Source organism: Haemorhous mexicanus, chromosome 1 (assembly GCF_027477595.1).
Source record: "Haemorhous mexicanus isolate bHaeMex1 chromosome 1, bHaeMex1.pri, whole genome shotgun sequence".
NCBI classification, from domain to species: Eukaryota; Metazoa; Chordata; class Aves; order Passeriformes; family Fringillidae; genus Haemorhous; species Haemorhous mexicanus.
In genome coordinates this window covers 42,646,120-42,665,727 of record NC_082341.1, presented here as the reverse complement: position 1 = coordinate 42,665,727, position 19,608 = coordinate 42,646,120, and the positions used below count along the sequence as shown (strand labels likewise).

The window sequence follows — 19,608 nt, the reverse complement described above, 5'->3', positions numbered from 1 at the left end:
TAGAAAAGACAGAGCTTAGAATGTTTGTACTGTGTTCCTTATTTCTGTTTGATTTCATATTCTCTCCTAAAGTGAGGGGAGTATTTCTTTATTTCTTTTCATCTCCAGAAGTCTTTCCAGGTGGTGCTGTGTTCTTCTGGCTTAGACAATTGACAGCAGAAGGAAGGATGAAAGGTAGAGAACTAGATGTGATTTTTCACTGAGACATTTTCTTCCTTAACAAAAAACTTAAGTGCATAAAATGACAAACTTTCTCTGAGTAGCTATTTCTGTGCCAGCTACAGCACCTAGAAATTTTCGTGTAGAAGGTTCCCTGGGAATTGGTAATGCTATTTTTTCTTTTGCTTTCTAACTTTAAGACTTTTTAAAATGTTAGTTCTTTGTTCTTGAATTTAGTGTGAAATAATTTTCATATTCTCTTTGATGGCTAGAGTAAACTTGTCAGGCAAGATCTTAGCTGTGTTAAAGCAATATGCTTTAGTGTACAAAGCTTCGTGGTTTTGAGCTTACAGAATTACTCATTCTCTTTTTCCATTTCAGCTGTCTGAGGAGAAGAGAGAATTCTGTGACCATATAACTCTGATAGACCGTGTGGCCTTTACTGGACAGCTTCTTTTTTTTGTTTTTTTTTTTTTTAAACTACTTCAATTTTTACAAATTAGTTTACAGAAGAAGGGAGTAATAGAATATTATCTTGACCAGGACTGTTACTTCAAAAAGAAGCTGAATTATTTTGATTAATTTTTCTGCTGTCCTTAAAATTTTACTTCATAGTCTTCTACACAGTTGAACAGAAAAGGAAGAAGTGGAATAGGCAGAGGCATTATGCTTTGAATTCAAAATATTTATGCTATTTTGATGTATATTCTTGTAAACCAACTTAAAAAATTTGGTATAGGTGAAAAAGTAGGTGGATGCTGAAATAGTTGGGGAAAAAAGATCCTACATCTGCTTTAGGAAAGCAATTCGAATCAAATATCACAGTGGTCTGCTTTGGGTTTGTTTTCAGTCAACTTCTTTTTTGGAGGCGGGGCACGTGAAAAAACTAAATAAAATGCTAAACTTGTAAGCACTATGGAAGGCAAAATTTGCATTCATAATTTTTTAACAAGTTAAAAAAGTGCCAATAATGGATTAAAAAAAACCGGATAAGAGTTAATAAATGTGAGCAGAAATATAGCACTAAAAATGGACCTAGCTAGCAACGGTTCTGCTGAAGATTTAGGGGTTGTTGTGAGACATGAGAGGAATAAGCCAATCACCTGTTGGTTTAAAATGTGCCTACCTATATACACACACCCATAAAAGAGATCTCAGTGTGTATAGATAGATCTATATATACTAACACCTAGTGTAATGGAACAGTGTAATAGGTAAGTATTAATGTATGCTTAGAACTTAGGAAGTCTTAGCCTGAAATCTCTGCCCAGTTCTTGGCAGTGCACCATGGTAAGATTGGAGAGAGGCCAGAGGACAAGAAGAGCAATAAAAGGTTTGGGCATCAGGGCCTGTGAGGAAACATTAGAGTAACCTGTTTGTTTTCAGACTAGGGGAAAAAGATAAAGGGTGCACACTTCCCAGTGTCTATGTGTGTTTTGTACTGAGCAGAGTTACTGACTGTTCTCCATGTCTTCTGAACACTTAAGAAGTAACCAACCCTTTTTTTGTGTTGTATTGTTTCCTTTTTGGCATCATTATGCAGGCTTTCTTTGTGTGATAGTGATTTGGCATACCACCCTCATACCATCAAATTTACTGGATGCTGTATTTCCAGATTGTCTGTACTTCTTTTTTGAAGTACCAAAGAACATTTGTGAATATGTAAGTAACATTTGTCAGGCTTCTTATTCTCAAATACACCTTAGAAAAAGTGTGTGGATGCAAGGATTTCTCTTATGACTTCTTTAACTGCAAAACAAGGTAGAATTATCCATCTTATTTGAAAACACAAGGATACAAAGATTTAAAATAGTAATATGCTGCATACATTAAAAGAGCAGCTGCTCCCATTCTACTTTGGCTTTGGCAGTGTTCCAGTTGATGTTTTCTGCTGAAAAGTTACCCTGATCAGGCTCATTCAGTCTTTTGTGTTGGTGCTGGTTTTATTAGTGCTTACTTCTTTCTACAACTGTTTAATATTGTCTAAAAGGATCATCCAGTCTTCTGTGCAAGTCTAATATGTTTCTTTATGTGCAATTCTGTGACACTCTGCCCTGTGTTGTCTGGAAGCTCTTAGCAGTTTGGTTTTTTTTGGTTTTTTTTTTTTTGAACCACTAAGTAGATATTCCAGAATAAGTGCCAGCATGATTTTGTAAAAATCTTAGCAATTGGGAGTTTGTTTTTTGTTGGATGTTTATGTTTGCTCTGCTGTGCGCTGATGTGCAAACATAAGCAGCCTGATGTTTGCAAAGCAAGGCAAACACAGTAAGGCATCACTAAGAGGTTGAAATTGGTGCTGATAGAACGGGTGGCCACCCATGAACCTGTCCCTGTGGGTAGTTCCCAAGTCTGCCAGAGAGGAAAAGTGTGAGTTAGTTAGATGGTTGTGAGAGAAGATGGGATTTCTTGGCTAACTGGAGGTTCACTTGCAAAAGATGTCAGAGCTTGAAGAAAGTGATACATTCAAGAGAGACTGAGACAGAATTCACCTCTGCCATAAGTCCTCATACTTAAGCAGGTTTTCTCTGTCACCTTGGGATTTTCTAGTAGCTCTGCTTCAACTTTCTGTTTTGTCTCCATTTCTTGTAATTGTAATTTTTTTCCAGGATTTTGGTTTTGTTTTAAGTAATGTGTTACTTTCAGTATTGTAGTTGGGGTTGTGAAACTATATGGTGGGAGCTTGTAAGAATTTGGCTCCCTGCTCTCCTAAGGATGCAGTTGCAAAAGTCAGCTAGAGGTGTGTGCTTGCTCGGTTCTGGTGCTCAGTTCTTTAGTGCTGTACTTCAGAATGTAGGGAATGGGGGGAGGGGTGGTCCTTCAGTTGATTTAGGGTGTGTCACAGCCTGAGTTCTCTGCTATGGGAGAAGGAAGGACTTTGCAGTGACATGCTGACAGTGACAACGCTAATACAAAGGTGATAGTTGTCATCTGGGACAAAAATAAGGGATGCTGTGAAATCAACACCTTCCTAAGAGCTGGATTTTTACCTAGAGCTGTATATTATCTGTTGTGCTCCTTTTGTAAAGAGAGTGAGAAAGTAGTTGATTGAGTTTCATAGGTTTTTGGAAGACACTTCATGTGACCTCATCTGATAAGTGCTGCCACTTTTTTGTCCAAATGTCTCTGAGGTATCTACTAAACCCAGTAAAATAAGTCATGTAGAGAGCAAGTTATTTCTGACCCGTTGCTGATTGTTAAAGTCATGTGAAATTTTCTGTAAGTTATTGGAATAGTTCCTTGAGAAGATGGTAAAAACAAACATAGGCTATAAATGTTGTTAGCCTGCTGGGCAGGGCTACAATAGAGTCTTTGTTCTTTCCCAGTACTTAATTGTAAACTGGGTCATGAAACTATTGCCTTCTGATTTGAGGAAAGGTAGGAAAATATGAGCTTTTTTAAGGATCTTCAACTGGCTTGTCAACAGTGTATATTGTTTGCTTATTTATATTTTACAAATACAGTTAGAATAAAGTAAATATTTTGTCTGTAGTCAAAATAATTGTTCTTTGTGGTTACTAAAAGGAGTTGGAGATGGTAATTTCCTTCACACAAAACTTCGACTTTGCATCTCTTGGAGAAGATGGCTAAATCCAGAAGCTGGATTGCAGTGGAACATTGTGAAGGAATGAGAAATCAGATTTCACTTGTGTTTAAAGAATGTTTCAGCAAGTGTTGTGAGCCCAAGGCTCTTTTTCTACTATTATGCTAGTCTCTGGCATACAGCTGACTGTGGTCACTGGAAAACCATATTTTCCACAAACAGACCTTTTACTTTGGTCAGCTGAGTTGTTCCTTAAATCTTAGTTAAACGTGATGTCCTCTGTTCTTTGGGTTCTTCAGTTCTGCACACTGAGTAGAGCTACAGCAGTCAGGTATCCCAGACTTGCTGTGTCAGGAGGATGTTTGTAGTAGTTGAGCCATTGCCTTCACATCCCCCTGACACAGGACAAGCCACAACAAAATGTATTGTTAAAATACTTACTGTACTGCTTTATACTGCTAATCTGTGCTTTAGAACACAGATTATTTACTTGGTTTAAGGGCAGGTGCATGGTGGTAAATCATATTCATCTGAATACTCTAGAGGGATAACCTGAAATATTTTTCACTGCTGTCTATCTTGAAGCATGGTTTAAAGTAAAAGCAGTATTATTATTAAATTATCATTATTAGTTACTCAAGCTGTCCCCAATACTTTATTTAGATTAAAATATTTCCTCCAAGAATTCCTGGGATTTGTACCTTCTTAACACTGTTAACTTTAACAGTAGTTCTAAGGACCTGTTGGTGTTGTCCCTGCTCCCTGTCACTCCCAATTACATGTGCTCATGACTCTAGGGAATAAGCTAGAAGAGTTCTGTCCAGAAAGCAGAGAGAACTTGTTAATGACTGTCTCAGTGCTTAACTGTCCATGAACATAAAAGTTAACTTGCTGTAATGCAAACACCCCCTTCTGTCACTGCAGGACTTGGTCTGAAGCATATAAGGAAGTGAGAGGCTTTTTCACATCAAACTGTGTTGTCAATTATGCCATACAGAAGCTTATAAATGACAATAATGCATAGGTCTTAAGTCTAGACAAAACCTAGCAATCAGCAGCAGTAGGGTGGTAAAGATTGAGAGAAAATTTTACCCTGGGTCAGTTTTTGAAGAAACTTGTTACAGAACAGTAATGGGTGGTGGGTTTGGGTGTTTGGAAGACTGAATTACTCATTCTGATTTTAGTCATGTTGTGGTGTAGCCTGCTGTCCTGGTTTAGGCAAATTTGGGAGAAAACCTCTAAAGGGGTTCCTCTAGAAAGCAGATTCAAGCGGCCTCTCCCCCAGCTGGTTTGGGAAAACATTTCCTTGGAGAAAAGTGGAAAAAACCTTGTTTATTTAACAGGCAAAGTGTTCACCAGCAAAAAAATGAACAATACTAAACAACAAAACCTCTTGCTGCTCTGAAGAGATGATAAATTCAGGAAGTCCTCTTTGTGGGCTGTAGCTCAGCTCACCCAGTCTGTTGTCAGTCCCTCCGGCAGTGTCCTGGGCCTGGTGGGCAACAGGTGTGAGTGAGCTCCTGGTGTTTTTCTGGGTTCTTCCGTCCAGAGCAGGACGGAAAAAGAAAAAGAAAAAACACAGTCCAGGGAACTTCATTGCCTCAGCTAACCAAAAACTAACTAAAAGCAAAGGAGAAGTCTTTCTCGCTGTCTGTTCTGCAGACAACACAGTCCAGGAGCAGGAATGTGGAGGAGTGAGTGCAGTTTCTGAAAACAAACTCCATGCTTCTTCTCTTCCCCCCCTTTGCTCTCAGAACCAGTCTTAAAGATGCAAAACTTATTTCTGAGCTAAACAGACAAATGGGGATCCAATTCAGCGTCATAAAGTCACCCCAGGACACCTGTGTGAAGGAAGTGGCTGAAAGGTCACTGATAAAGCTTTCAACAAGTAAATGAATGCTTTCAGCTAGTTTTTTCCAAAAGACATGTTTGGCTGTGCTGTGCTATGCTTATTGATCTGTTGTTTGTAAAAATGTTTGGGTTGGGGGAGGAGAAATAAAATCAAGAAGAGAAGAGCAATGTTCAAACTGAAGTGCAAGATTGACACAAAGAAGAAATAGATATGACTAAAATTGAAAATTGGAAGAAGCAGAACTGTACTTTATCTCAGGAAGTGGTTTCCAGCACGTGTTCAGCTGCTGCCCTGAGTTCCTTATGGTTGTTGCTAGCTGTCTTCTTTGACTTGCTTCCCATGAGCTGCCCTAAGAAATACATAATTTTCTTGATCAGGAAAGTGCAGTACTTATATCAAGTGCTAATGCTTCAGGTTAGTTGCTTGTCTACACCTGGATAATAATTAACAGTAAAGATGAAAATTCTCAGGCATCAGTTATTTGAAAGTGCAGCATCAAGTTGCTTGTCATCCTTGACTGACTTGGTTTATTGTGGACTCCTGAGGTTTGAAGTACAAAAGCAAGAGGCAAGAAACTAAAACATGTGGGAGCAGGCCCAGATGGGAATGCTGGTGGAGGGTGCAGTGACCCTTTATACAGGCCTGCATCATTACTCCCCACAGCATCAGAGAGGTGGTTGTGCCTTTATGCTGAGTGGATGTAGATTCAATGTTTTTGCTGAATGTTGTCCTATTGGACAGTCTGCCTGTAGGTGTACTCCTTAACAGCTACTATGCATTGAGATCCCTGTTGGTGGTTTTTTTGTCTCTCACGTGTGTGTTAATTATTCAGCAGATCAAAATCAATCAGGCTCTTCTGTGGGTTGTAAAAGTTGTCCAGCTGATCTTGTCCTTTAACTGGAAGATTGCTGTCTTTAGCAATGACATAAATTAAGGTATTAAGCACTTTTGTCATAGGCTGTGATGCAGTTGCATCACAATCCAGACTGTCTTAATTATTCTTTACCCCATGTTGCCTGAGGCGGTGACCTCAAAAGCTAAACAAGGTCATGTTTGGCTAGGATGAGAGCAGTCAGACAAATTCAGTGCTGCAGGAAGTATGAGTGATTCAGGAGGTGAGGCAACACCCCTGAGTTAATATTTTTCCAGGGCCCCAGACTGGTAAAAGATGCTGCAGCTTGTATGATGAGATGTAAACCCAAGATCCTTGTTTAAATTTTCAGTAGAATTCCCAGTAAAAATGAACATGTTAATTCAGGATTCCTGCACAAGTTCAAATTTTAATGGCTCTGTCCTCTACACATTTGTAATTTCTGTTTTAGTAGAGTCATATGATCCTTTTGCTCCTGCCCTAAACTTCTTTTATGTTGTTGAGAAAATCTGTGTTCCAGAGGTGTTGACAATGTTTGCAATTGTCAACAGAATGATTTCCAGAAACAATTCTGAGGTCCATCTTGAGATCTTTTGAAATCAAGGGAATCTTATTTATGTAAGAAATGTCAGGTCAAAACTGAAAAGCCTCCAGGATTTCTTTTTTCTTTATTTTTATATGTGCAGAATAACTTTTTGGCTTGAGTATATATGTTTGCTACATGGTCAAGTATGCTCACACTTACGTATTTTTATTTTCCATAGGATTCAAGTGCCCTGTTTGTTCAAAATTTGTATCTTCTGACGAAATGGATTTACATCTTGTGATGTGTTTGACAAAACCAAGGATAACCTACAATGGTAAGAAAGAAGTAAGCTGATAATTATTTATTAATTTTAAACATCGGTGTGATAATAGTCCTTTACTTAATAAGATATTCTGGTAACTGGTTTGGTGGATTCATAAATGATGTGGTTTTTTTGCTTGTAGTTTGTTTTCTAATTAATTCCTAAGAACTTGGTCTTTATATACTGCATGCCAATATAATTTGCCGTGTGTCCTGCAAATATAAAATTATTCTTATTTGAATGTGTTTATTCCATTTTTTGACCACTGGTCAGTGTGTGTTTATTGTCCAGTTGAGATATGTGTAGCTTACCCATCCTTTCATCTAATGACATCATGTAGTGAGGTGGGTTGATCGCGTCTCCCAGGGACTTTATTAAGGACTGTTACTTGACATGCTGTGCATTTGCACATTATTCAAGAAAATTAAATTTCTGGGAGGAACTAAAGGACTTCTCCTTTTTCACTTGATTCTGTATATGATACTTCATGAAGACTGGTTATATGTTTTTGTTATTTTAATCAAACTGGCCAATATTAAATGAATCACGTGTAGTAGCACTTGTTCTTTTCCCCTACTACTAAGCTCTCCTTCTGGGCAAGCTTTAATGCAAGGCAAACAGGATTTTTCCCACTGAGATCAAACCTTTCTATCACCGTAGCTTAGGCTGACACTCAGTTCTACGGCGAGCACAAAAAAAGGCTTGAGGAAACAAGGAATTAGAAAGTCTTACTGAAATTTTAGTGCCTGCTTTGGCAGAAAATCTTACAGTGCATCTTCAATGAGATTATTGTTCACCAGTCATCAGATGTCAGAATAGAATGCAGTTAGAAAGAAATTGTAGAGAGGAGAGGGAGTTGGGCTTTTTTTGCAGGTGAACAGCAAGAAGCTGAAAGTTGGTGCTCACAAGTTATATCAGGGAAAGATCTAATTCAGTGTTAGGTAGAAATGGCACTTGAAGAGGTTGTGCAACCTCCATTCTTGAGCAATTTAGTCCAACTTGGTCATGCTTTAAGTGAGGGGCTGGACCAGAAGACCACCAGAGGTCCCTCCCAACATAGTTATTTATGTAGTGTCATTGGCTCTTTGACCCTCCCTGTTAGGGTATTCTACACTGGACCATTTTATTGAAACAAGTCTTGAAGAATGGTTGGGCCCATCTTATTTTTTGGATACCATAATGCTATCCAATGCTACTGGCCCTTAACTGCAAAAATAATTTGAAATGATATGCTTAGAGTAGTGAAATCCATTTGAAAACACAGTACTTAGGAAAAGAAAAATTTCTTTTTTCTTCCTGGTGTTACCACACATATATTTGAGAAGGTTGACTTCGTCTAACAAAGAGGGCTTTTTTTCCTCTTTATTTTTCCTTCTTAAATTCAGGTCTGAGCATTTTCCAAGATAAAGTGTGTACTGAGGGATGTTGGACATTGGAGAGAAGAGGAGCACACTAGTCACCCCAGTCAGGGTAGGAAAATGCACTTGGGATCAGTTAGGGGGGAGCAGGAGGCGGCAGACTGGCAGAGAACAAGCTCTGGCTCTAATCCATCTGATGGGGTGTGCACAAATTTGACTGACTGAAATCCTTTTCCCCTGCTGCTTCCTACATGTACATATGAGTGCACTCAGCTGACTAACTTTTGTTTGAAGATATGGTAATTATATAATGTAACCTCTCAGAATCATTTATGATCTTTGTTTGAATCACAATGGTGCCATATTCAGACTCCTGTTTCCATCTTGAATTGTTTCAGCTTACACACTGTTGGTTGCAGCTCCTTTGGGCCATCTTGTTACCTTTGCACAGTTTAAGTCAACAGATGAGCACAAGTAAAACCTGTGAGTGGCAGCTGAAGCCACTCTGGATAATCTGCAGCATGACAAAAGCAGTTGTGGGCAATGCAATAGGAGTTAAGAGCAGCTTGTCATCTCTTGGCTTAGGAGTGTGTCTGCTGTACAGTGAGCCTCAGAAACTGATTCTAGGAAATGGTTATGTAAGTGTGAAATAAGGAAACTATCAAATTAGGTAGGCTGGTTTGAGAGAGATACTTATAAGTATGGTCTCGTTTTCATAAACACTTCAGAGAAGTGTGCATTGATCCTGGTGGCTCCAGTTGGTTAGCTCCTGGAGTCACGGACTAAAGCTGAAATTATAGCCTGTAGCTGGCTATTTAAATTACTGCAGCATGAAGAAATTGAGGATATGGCTTCTGAGTTGTGCAGTGCTCAGTTGTTTTTTTCTGTTATTGTTGTGGTCCCTTTAATGAGGCTAATGGAAAAAATTAGCTAGCAGATTGGTAACCTAATGCTGCCATGATTTCAGGCCCAGACATGTATATGAATGTCTATATGCATGCATTTTTTTTCTTGTCTCTTTTGCTATTTGTCATCATGAGATCAGTGATGAATCAGCCTTTTTGCCATAGGCCAAGGGCATCTCAAGTTTTCTTTGAGAGAAGAAAAGATGCTACTGTTAACTTTTGATACCTGCTTCCAAAATGGAAGGTATCTCTTTATGCTTTACTTTCTCATTGTTATCTTGGCCTCATGCCATATATACTAGAATAGAGCCAACCAGGCATTTGCTTGGTCACTGATATTTGCCAGTCCTATTATCACTAGAAGGGAAAATATCTTTTTTTCTTTTCTTCCTTTTTTAATCCTCACCTTCTTTTATCTCTGAGTTTTTTGTTGTAAGGAGTTGAAGGAAGCCTTAGACCTTGCAGGTGCAGAACTATTTAGAGATTGAGCAGTTGGATTGAACTGTGCTTATGTCTAGTTCTGTTCTAGATGTCTTTCCTCATGGTACTGTAAATGTATTAGTTATTTCTAAGAAACACCAGGGAGCAAATTGTATGTATTTTGTCATTCTGAGAAGACAAACCCTTCTTTTTAAATATGAGTCTGAGGCATACAGTCTCCCACAGAAAAATGTTACGAGACTGCTTAGCTGTGATTTGAAGTTTAAATAAATTAATGAGTCCTCCCAGCCAGTCTCTAATTGCTTTCTGAGCTACCTTTGTGCATTGCATTTGGCAGTTGAAAGGGTCAGTGAACTGCAAACTCGGGCAGCTGTCTGATTTACATGTGTTTTCTGAAAGAGTGGTCACAAAATTGTCTCAGTTCTATGCTGGGAGTTGTGCTGATTTTCATATAAATATATCAGTACATTTTATTAGCCTTATTCTTTCAAAATCACGTGACTTGCCTGCAACAGAGATCTCATTGCTGACTGAATTAGGCATTTTAAAAGAGCTCTTTCTTTTTTTCTGTGGAACTTTGTTCCACATTCCTTAAACTACTTGTGGTGTTCACACATGAACCAATATCTAGGCGTTTTTATACAAAAGCTGGTTAAATGAATGGTATTGTGCAGGAAACATCATGGTGTTTGTCTTTAAAAACCTTTCCTAGTTAGCAAATGCTGTTTTTTGCTGAGTTGAGGAGCCAGAGTAGGTCCCATGCACTGGTTAACCACAGGTTGCCAAAAGCCAGTTTTTGAAGAAAGTGGGTTAATTGCTAGTTGACAGGGTTTTTTTTTAAAGAAAAAAAGACTCCTAAAATATTGTGTAGCCATACCTAATCCTCTGAGCTTCTCTAGAGTGTTGAATGAGGCCCCTTGCACTGTCTTGTTCAAATTTGTCATGGTGACAAGCAGGGAGCCCACTTAGGGACTGCTCTGTGAAAGATGTTGCTTAAATTGTAGCCCTGTGTTTTGGTCAGGTACGGGCATTTATGTAAAGTTCCTCAGTGCTTTGGAAGCAACTTACCTTAAACTCCTTGCTGATGATTACAGGTGCCTGGTAAAGTTTAGATTTTGAATATAATTATTGTGTTGTTGCAATATTGATACAGCTTTTTTCACTGGAAGATGTTTTATAAAAAATTGAGGAGACACAGGAGAGACTCATGACTTTAGATGCTTTGCAACAAACATACCCAATACCTTCTGATGAAACCCCTCACTTGATTCTGAAATAATTCTGGTTTTCATTTTTAAATTCCTTTGTTTGTTTCTCAGCACACTTTGTAAGACTCCATTAGTTTTATTATTACTCGAGGGCCCCTCAGAGGGCAGGGATAGCAGCCTGGCACCTGGCCAGATGGGGCAGCCAGTGACCCTGGAGGGCTGGGGAGAGCCAGTCAGCTCACTAGACTGGTTGGCTGGCCTGGCAAGCCAGCCTGTCCTCTTTCAAAAGTTTTGATTGAATTAGCACATTCCTGTGGAATATTTTGGGTTTCATCAAGTCAGCACTTTCTGTTGGAATGGTGTTCTACTGGAAACTTTCTAAGCTCATCTCCTCAAAGCTGCTCGCTCAGGGGTGGTTCTGCTTTGACATCAGTGCTGCTCTTGCTCAGACTACTCTGCATTTAATTCACATGTGGCAGTGGGTCTGACTGTTGGCCAGCATATTTACTCGGGTTCATTTTAAGGGGAAAAGCTTTCACTAGTGTAATTCAGAGAGGAACAATGTTGAGACATCCAGTGCATGAACCGCTGAAGGTTTTTTCCTTGCTTGAAGTAAGGACTTGGTAATTTTTTTATTTAAGTTACAATTAGTGAATTTTTTAGACCTATCATATTAAAAAAACGGCAGGAGATCCAACATCACAGATAGCAGGGATTACAGATATGATTTTATAATAAGAGTTTATCCAATTTCTTTGAAATGGAGAATTACTATGGGGAAAACTGTTATAGACGGAATATTAAAAATGAAGGTACGTGTACCAGAAGGAAAAACAGGAGTGGAACTCAATGTGCTCTTCCTCTCTGGCAATGTACTTTGTTTTCTGGGGTGTTTGTATCACCAGGAACAAAAGAGTGGAATGTTCCCATGCTGTCTAACCAAATTCACAGAATCACAGGATATTCTGAGTGGGAAGGCACACACAAGGATCATTGAGTCCAACTCCTAAGTGCATGAACCACGCAAGGATAGAAACCACAACCTTGGTGTTATTAGCACCGTGCTCTGACCAACTGAGGTGATCTCTAACTGACTTGGGCCACAACAGTGCAATTGATTCAGATGAGCAAGGATGCAAAGCAGGGTTTTGTTGTGATTTAAACACACTGTTTTTTGTTCTAAATTGGTTTGAGGTGTTGTGTCAAGTTTTGACTTGAGAGAAAAGCATTTCTTGCTGGGACTGCCATATGCTAAGGCCTGTATGTGAGCAGAATCTTGAGCTGGAATCTGTGTAAGCAATAATCCTTCTAGAGGAGTTGTCAGCATTGAAATGATGGCCATAACATGCATTTTGATCAAGAGCAAAGACTTAAATACTGGCATGAGTCACTAAAGGATTTAAAAAAAATATTTTGGAAACATTCTTTGTGAATGGGGCTGACCTAATTTTTAGGTCAATTAAAGTTACAACCTTTGTTGATTGCTGCCCATTTCAGTGTCTTTGGGGCAAGATACTTATGCCAGAACTTGTTGAGTTCATACTGCTCAGCAGAAGGAAAGAAAACCAGTGCACCTTAACCTAAATTTGGAAGCACCAAAATGCATGATTCTGGTAGTCCTGGCCACTGCAGTGACTTGATTTGCTTGGTCACTTCTGGGCATCAAGGCAGAGTATTCAGCCAGGCTGATGCTGTCAACTGTTTTGACTGAAGCACTCAAAACTTCAGGAATGAAAAGGATTATTAACTTCAAGTTAATTTCTCTGCCAGAGTTCCTGAGATCATACCTTGAAAGACCTTGCAAAAGGGCATCTTGCCAGTCTGCCTGGAAAAGCTTAAGCCTTCCTCCTTGTCCTCATCCTTTAATAGGACTAGACTTTTAGCAGAGCAGTACAAAATAATGCTAAGGCAGATCAGTTATTTCATTCCACTTTATCCAAGGTGTAAAATTCTCCACAGACTTTCTCGATTCTGTAATTTTTAAAGTTTAACAAGATTGCTGGCTAAAAGTTTCTAGTTTCTTACTCTGCCCTAGGTGGTTCTGTGCTCTGTCCTCAGGGATGCTGGGGAGGCAGAAGAGCATACTTTAAAAGGTAGTTTAACAGAACATGTAAAAGACACTTATTCCCTGCTTGCAGTTAAAATAGTGGTATTTACTCTTTCTTTTGATCTTGTGTTCTCATTAACATCCTCCAGAGTATGTAGGAGGTTCATTCAGTTTCCCCAATGCTTTAAAACTGTTTTCTGCAGTAGTTCTTGAAAATATAAAGAACTGTTTAACTTCAAAATTTTTTTAATGTGGTGACAGTAGAACATTATTATAGTAAATAAAATTTTCATCTCAGACATTTGCACAGATGTTCTTCTGTAATTAATATAATAGTGGCCCAGACTTCTCATAACTTGTCTTGCAAATCATTGTTAAATTTGAGGAGGGAAGAGATATTGTGTATTAAGTAATGTTTGATTAAAATATATTGACTGGTTTGTACTTTCTCCCTTTAAGAATTGTTGATAATGTTTGGACAAGAGCAGACTTTTACTGATGTTCACCAGTCTAGGCCAAAGACTTGTCCAAACCAGACTGCCAAGAGGAACAGTAGCAAACTTAATTTCTTCCTGCCTTTGATCAATAAAGCTGTGTTTCCTTCCCGCCATCCCAAACCTCTCCTTCAACACTTTTTGGTACCTCCCAGAAGAGCATCACTGCAAAAGCAGGCTGTTACATTTCAAGTTTGTTGGGAAGGGAGGTTGTTCACCTTGAAGAGTGATGCTGATAAATGTCACTAAATAAGACCACACTCTAGCTCAACTTGTGCAACCTGTGCCTGCCTCCTAAAGGGAGGAGGTGGGACCTGCTTCAGTGACCCCATTCCAGCCTCAGTCACTGGATGAACTGGGTCAGTCTCTTACAGTGTGGAATTGCAGCACTTTTAGAAGCTGCAGTCTCTTATCTTTCCTCCACACCCACAAACTGTCAAAGCTTTGCTATGGAGCCAGAAAAGTAAGCTGTGTGTTTGTATTGGTGTGGCTGTGAAGAAAGCTCATCAAATGGGAACACAGTGTAACTGACAGGGAAGTACTTTGAATGTCTGCAGCAGCAATTCCCAGAACTGCAGACTGCCCCATTTATCTCTGAAAGATATACTCATGGAGATGTGGTGGTGGTGGTTGAAGTATCAGTATTGCTTATTGTTTTACTTTATATGCAAGAGAAATGTGGGATATAGATTTGTAAAGAAGCCATGACAGCTCACTTTCATGGTTCAGGTTGGAGGTGCTCAATAGATGATGCTGGATTTTCTTTCTACTGTAATGAACTAAAGTGGACATGCTTGGATCCTGCTGAGAAGCACATACTGCAGAGATCACACCTATTAATATCTTAATCTTTTCTCTGATTTGTTGTGCATGTGACTTACTCTTTTAACAAACCTCTGGGGAGAAGTATTTTCTGTGTACTTTCCCTTCAGCCAGGCCTAAACCTGCTAGAGTGAACTTCCTGTGACAAAGCCAAGGCAAAACAGCTTCAATGTCATCTCATACTTAATTCAGTTCTTGAGAGCAGGACAACATTTTTTCTCAATACACTGGAATTGCCTTTATTTAAATGCATACCTGTGCCATGGGAATATTTTGGATAAATACAGTAAAGCTTTTGGAAGCTATAGAACAAGCCCACTTGTTTCTGGAAGAAACAGAGAAAATGGGATCATTCATGTGCTGAATAGCTCAAGTTACTTCTCTTGCTTATGTGCCACTCCTTAAGCTCAGACGCCGCTGTTGCCTTTCTGTTGCGCCGACAGCGCTGCTGAAGTCAAATGGCAATTCTTGTCCTAGAAAATGACAGACACACCTGTGAACCAGCGCCGCTGGGAGCATCTGCGGGTGACACGGGGAGGGGACCGCTAGCCGCGGTGCTGTGTGTCGCTGTGCTCCCTTACATAATGGCAGCGCAGGGCTGCCTGCAGCAGAGCCCGGGGACAGCTCTGCCCGCCGTGCCAGCAGTGCGCACCATGTGATGCGGGCAGACAGGAGCTACCTTCCATGCCTTGCGCTTAATCAGTCTTTAGCTCGGAGAGGTCATTCAGAGGATGTCATAAATCGCGTCTGCAACTGCTGCAGTCTTGTGACTGCTGCGAACTTAGCTCCAGGGGAAATAATGCTCCTAGTTTTGCTAGTTTTCTGTGGTAATTCTGCAGTCTTTAAAGCTGATACGTCTAAAACCTTAATATTTTACTCGTTTGCTACCAATAGTCTGCCCTTTTTTATTTTTTTTTTCTTAGTTGTCCTGTGGAGACAAAACCTTGAAAATATCCCTCTTCTAATAATAGAAAATGTATTTAATTTGCTGGATTTTGAAATAATACTACTTGAAATCATTAGGTCTTAAAAAATAAATACCAAAGTACATCTCATTGAGATGAGTGATCTGTGTAGGAATTTCATGGTATTTCTTACCGTAAATTTCTCACTGTTTTGCAGGATCTAGTACAGATTATTTGCAGATCAAGACTTTCTCCCTTTTTCTTTTTTTTTTTTTTTTTTTCTTTTCCCTCTAAAGAAGTATAAAAGATTAAGAGCTACTCCTTCTGGCTCAGAAACTGCCCCAAGGGCAGATCAATTTTAAACTACTGCCTGAAATGTCATTTGCAATTTATTTTTTTTCTTCAGATTAAAATCTTGCTTTAAAACCTGCTGCCCTTTGATTACTTCAGTAGTCCTGTGCTTCTGAGCTGCAGACTCAGCCTTTCAATGCACAAAAGAAGTCAGTCCAGCTTTTGTAGGGGATTCCAGTGATAAAATAAGGCAAACTCTTCAGAAACAAGCTGGGTGAGAACACTGCTAGTGTGATAGAGTGCTCTCACTTCTAAACTGGGGATTCTTATCACTCTTACACAGGGGAAAGATTACTAGCTTCTAGTCTAGTTTCTAGTATTTTTAGCAAAATCCAGAGATTCTAGAACAGGATGTAAAACACCCACTGACATAGGTACAAAATACTAGACTTGCCTATTCTGTCCTCCCTGGGGGAGCCTCTTTGCTCCCCAAAGTTTGCATAACTTTGTCTCACGTGGCTACAGATATGCTCAGCTTCAGAAATTACCCCAAGTTCTAACATGAGAAACTTCACTGGTGTTTGTTGCTAAATTATATTAACACTCATGAAACCTTGTTAAAACTTCCTCATAAAAACCTGAACTACCATTTTAACCCTGCACTACCAGCTATTTCTAATTTGAAGCCTTATCAGATTTTCATAATTTTGACCATGTTTCTCATCCCCTCCTTCCTTGTGTGAAGTTTCATTAGGTACTATTCATGTGTATTGTTAGGTATTTGATAGCCCCTGTGTAGCTAAGCAAGAATGTAGTATTCACTGTTAATTTTTAGCCCATAAATAATGTTTATTTGTTTGGAATGAAGAGGTGGAGGAAGGAATTGTTTGGTTAGCACTTACCTTTTTTCTTCGCCCAGTTCCAAGGAAGTCTGTTTTTATCTATGGCTTTATTAGCTGAAAGGATGTCATAATGGTGTTCAGTAGTTTTGAGAGTCTCTAAATTGAAAAAACAAGGAGAAAAATAAAACTTTAAATGGCTGTAGAAATATATTGCCAGATTATGGGCATGTAACTTGGAACAAATACTGGAGAAGTGTCTTTGGGGATGTTTGGTTTTTTAAACACATCTTCCATGTTAACCTTTTTGTGTTATTGTTTGTGAATGATCATGATTGCTGAGAACTGTTGGAATTGTACTTGTTTTTTATTTCACTTAGTCACTTTAAAATTTAAAGGAAGGTTTATTGATGGTTTCTTTTTTTTGTTTGTTTGTTTTTTTTCCATCCTCTTGCAATTCAATACCTATGTACTCAGTATCTCATGGGGTAGTAATAACCTGTAGGTACCTGTTAGCACCAGAAATACCATATCTCTATGCTTGCTGCAATAAATTATAATACTGGATAATGGTTTAGTGTAGAGTAGAAAAACTGAGATAACTTTGAAAACTCTGACTCAATATCTGATGTTATCAGAACCTTTGCATTCAGACATGTTTTGCATTCCATCTATATCACAAGGATAATTGTATTTAAAATAGGAATAGCTTGTAAAAAGCAGTCTGTCTGCTGCAAACAGAAAAGACAGACAAGTAAAAATTATGCAGTGATTTATATCCTTGTCCCATGTATGCGTGTTAACACCAGACATTGTCTTAATCTGGAGAAGGCTGATCTGGAGCCTGCTGGGAAAAGTACCTTCTAGGCCTAGCACCTGGCACTGGGGTTAATAAGCCAGACTTCATGCACATTGGGTTTTGGCACCAGTGTTTTCATTGTCTGTTGCTTGGTAATGCATCCTATCTTCCCTAAGCACAGTGTCTTAGTCACACACACCTGCTTTTTCTCCCCCTCCTGTTTTACCTTAGGCTCATAGTTTCATCTTTCATGCCATCTCCCTGTGCACTCATTTTGCATCAGATCAAACCAAACTCCTCTGCTTGCAATGAGTCAGTTACTTGGCCAATGTTAAAAGACTGGAAAAAAGATTTGGCAAAACTCATTGTGCTTAGGGCATCTATAGGAAGCCTGGAATAGGAACCTGAAAAAGGACAAAGTGAATGAAACATGGAATCAGATCCTTCATCCAACTTCAAAACAAGTCACCATTAAAGTAACCCATATTGCCCAGACTAACAGGATAGATAACTTCATCTGAGCTGCTTCTCTTCATCCCCTCTCTCTGCCTCTGTTGTTCAGGGACACTTACTGCCCTACCCTTTCCTTCTGCAAAGCTTTCTAGTGTGCTTGTTTTGTCTGCCTTCTGTCATGTGAGAGTTCTCACGCATTTCATTAGGCCAGCCTGTCCCCATCACACTCCTAGTTCATTGCAGACCGTGAAGAATGAAACATGTTATTTGAGAATCTTTGCAATGCAATTTCTCTGGCTTCTGGCTGTAGTTTCAGTGATGGTGAACTGTTGAAGACTCGTCATTTGGGAAACTCTTCTCTGCAATCTTTTGAGAGGTCTTCTGTTGTGTTGGGGATAAAATAAATTTAGTCCCTTAAAGAAGCTGACAAAACAAAAGTGATTTCCTAAACTCAGTGGGGATCTTTTTGAATGGCCACATCAACATCCTGCACTTGTGAGATCTTACCCAACTTAGATCTTTCCTTCAGCTTGATCAGACAGTCATCTTCTGTTGTTTCCTTTGCCGCATCTGTGCTCTGCCTTACCTGCTAAGTTTTTAAGAACATTGTTGGTGATAGCATCTGGTCTTGATTTGCAAAAGTTGCTCATTTTAACAGACTTACAGCATCTGAGTGAACTATTCCTTCTGACTGTAAAGTTACGTGAAGAGACCTGTTTTTGCACTGTATTTTTAAGGAATTCTTCACCCTTCCCCTGACCACATTGGTAGCTTTTCTTCATGAAATCATCAACTCAGATACCCAAGTGATTTACTACCAGAAGAAGCTTTTATAGATAAAATATTCTTGGGGTTATATGCCTTGGTGGGGTTGGGTTGGTTTTTGTTGTTGTTGTTGTTTTGGTTAGTTGGATGAATGGTTGGGAGGTTTTTTGGGGTGCTTTTTTTTTTTTTTTTGTGTGTGTGTGTTTGGGTTTATGTTTGTTTGGTTTTGGGTTTTGGTGGTTTTTTACTTTTGGTAAAGAAGTTATCTGCTATGCAAGGCAAGCTGGAATTCAGGTCTCTCATTTTTCTTGAGTGTGCTCTGCATGGTGACCCTGCCTGTTGCTTAAGCAGGGTTATGCTGAAACATGGTTCATGGTTCACCCACCTTTCACCCACCTGGATTTCTGGGCAAACGTGCATGTATGGTTCGCCCACCTTTCACCCTCCTGGATTTCTGGCCTGCCAGTCCCAAGTTTTCAATAGATCTAAGTTGATTTTTTATCTGTCATAGCAGTTTCTTAGTACTGGTATAGCTTGGTGGATATGCATAAGCAGTACTTAAATATTTTGCTCCGTTCTACTCCTGAATGAACAAAAATTATAAAAGATCTGCATCCCACACTTCTTTCTTGCCTGCTTCTGTAAGTTACTTTCATCCCAGCTCTATCTCCAGCTCCCTGTAAGAAAGGATCCTCTCTAAATGCAGCAGACTGTCAGCAATACAATCTGGTTGCCTCTGGCCATTTAAGAAACCACTCCTCCTTTTGTAGCATACTTGTGGTGCAAGATCCTTTTTGATGGTAAAGTCAGCCTTGAGAAGTGTAAATCATTCTTCCCTGATGGAGCCAAGGAGGATGTATTCCCCAAGTGATCCTTTCTTTAGGCTGTTTCCTAAGGTATCTTGTTTTGCTGCTGTTTTGTTTCTTGTGGGTTTGCCCCTTTACATGCTGCTTTTAACTCCTGACATTCAAGATTAACATTCAATAACCTGAGAGGTCATGTAATACCAA

General features: G+C 39.3%; 1 protein-coding gene across 1 annotated transcript in view; it reads left to right on the top strand.

Annotated features, from left to right (window-relative positions):
- The window catches only part of ZNRF2 (zinc and ring finger 2), a 58,721-nt gene that overhangs the window by 23,806 nt on the left and 15,307 nt on the right, over window positions 1-19,608 (top strand). The window contains exon 2 of the mRNA XM_059847284.1: window positions 7,188-7,283. Within this exon, the coding sequence (XP_059703267.1) occupies window positions 7,188-7,283 (96 nt within the window). The remainder of the gene's footprint in view (window positions 1-7,187; window positions 7,284-19,608) is intronic.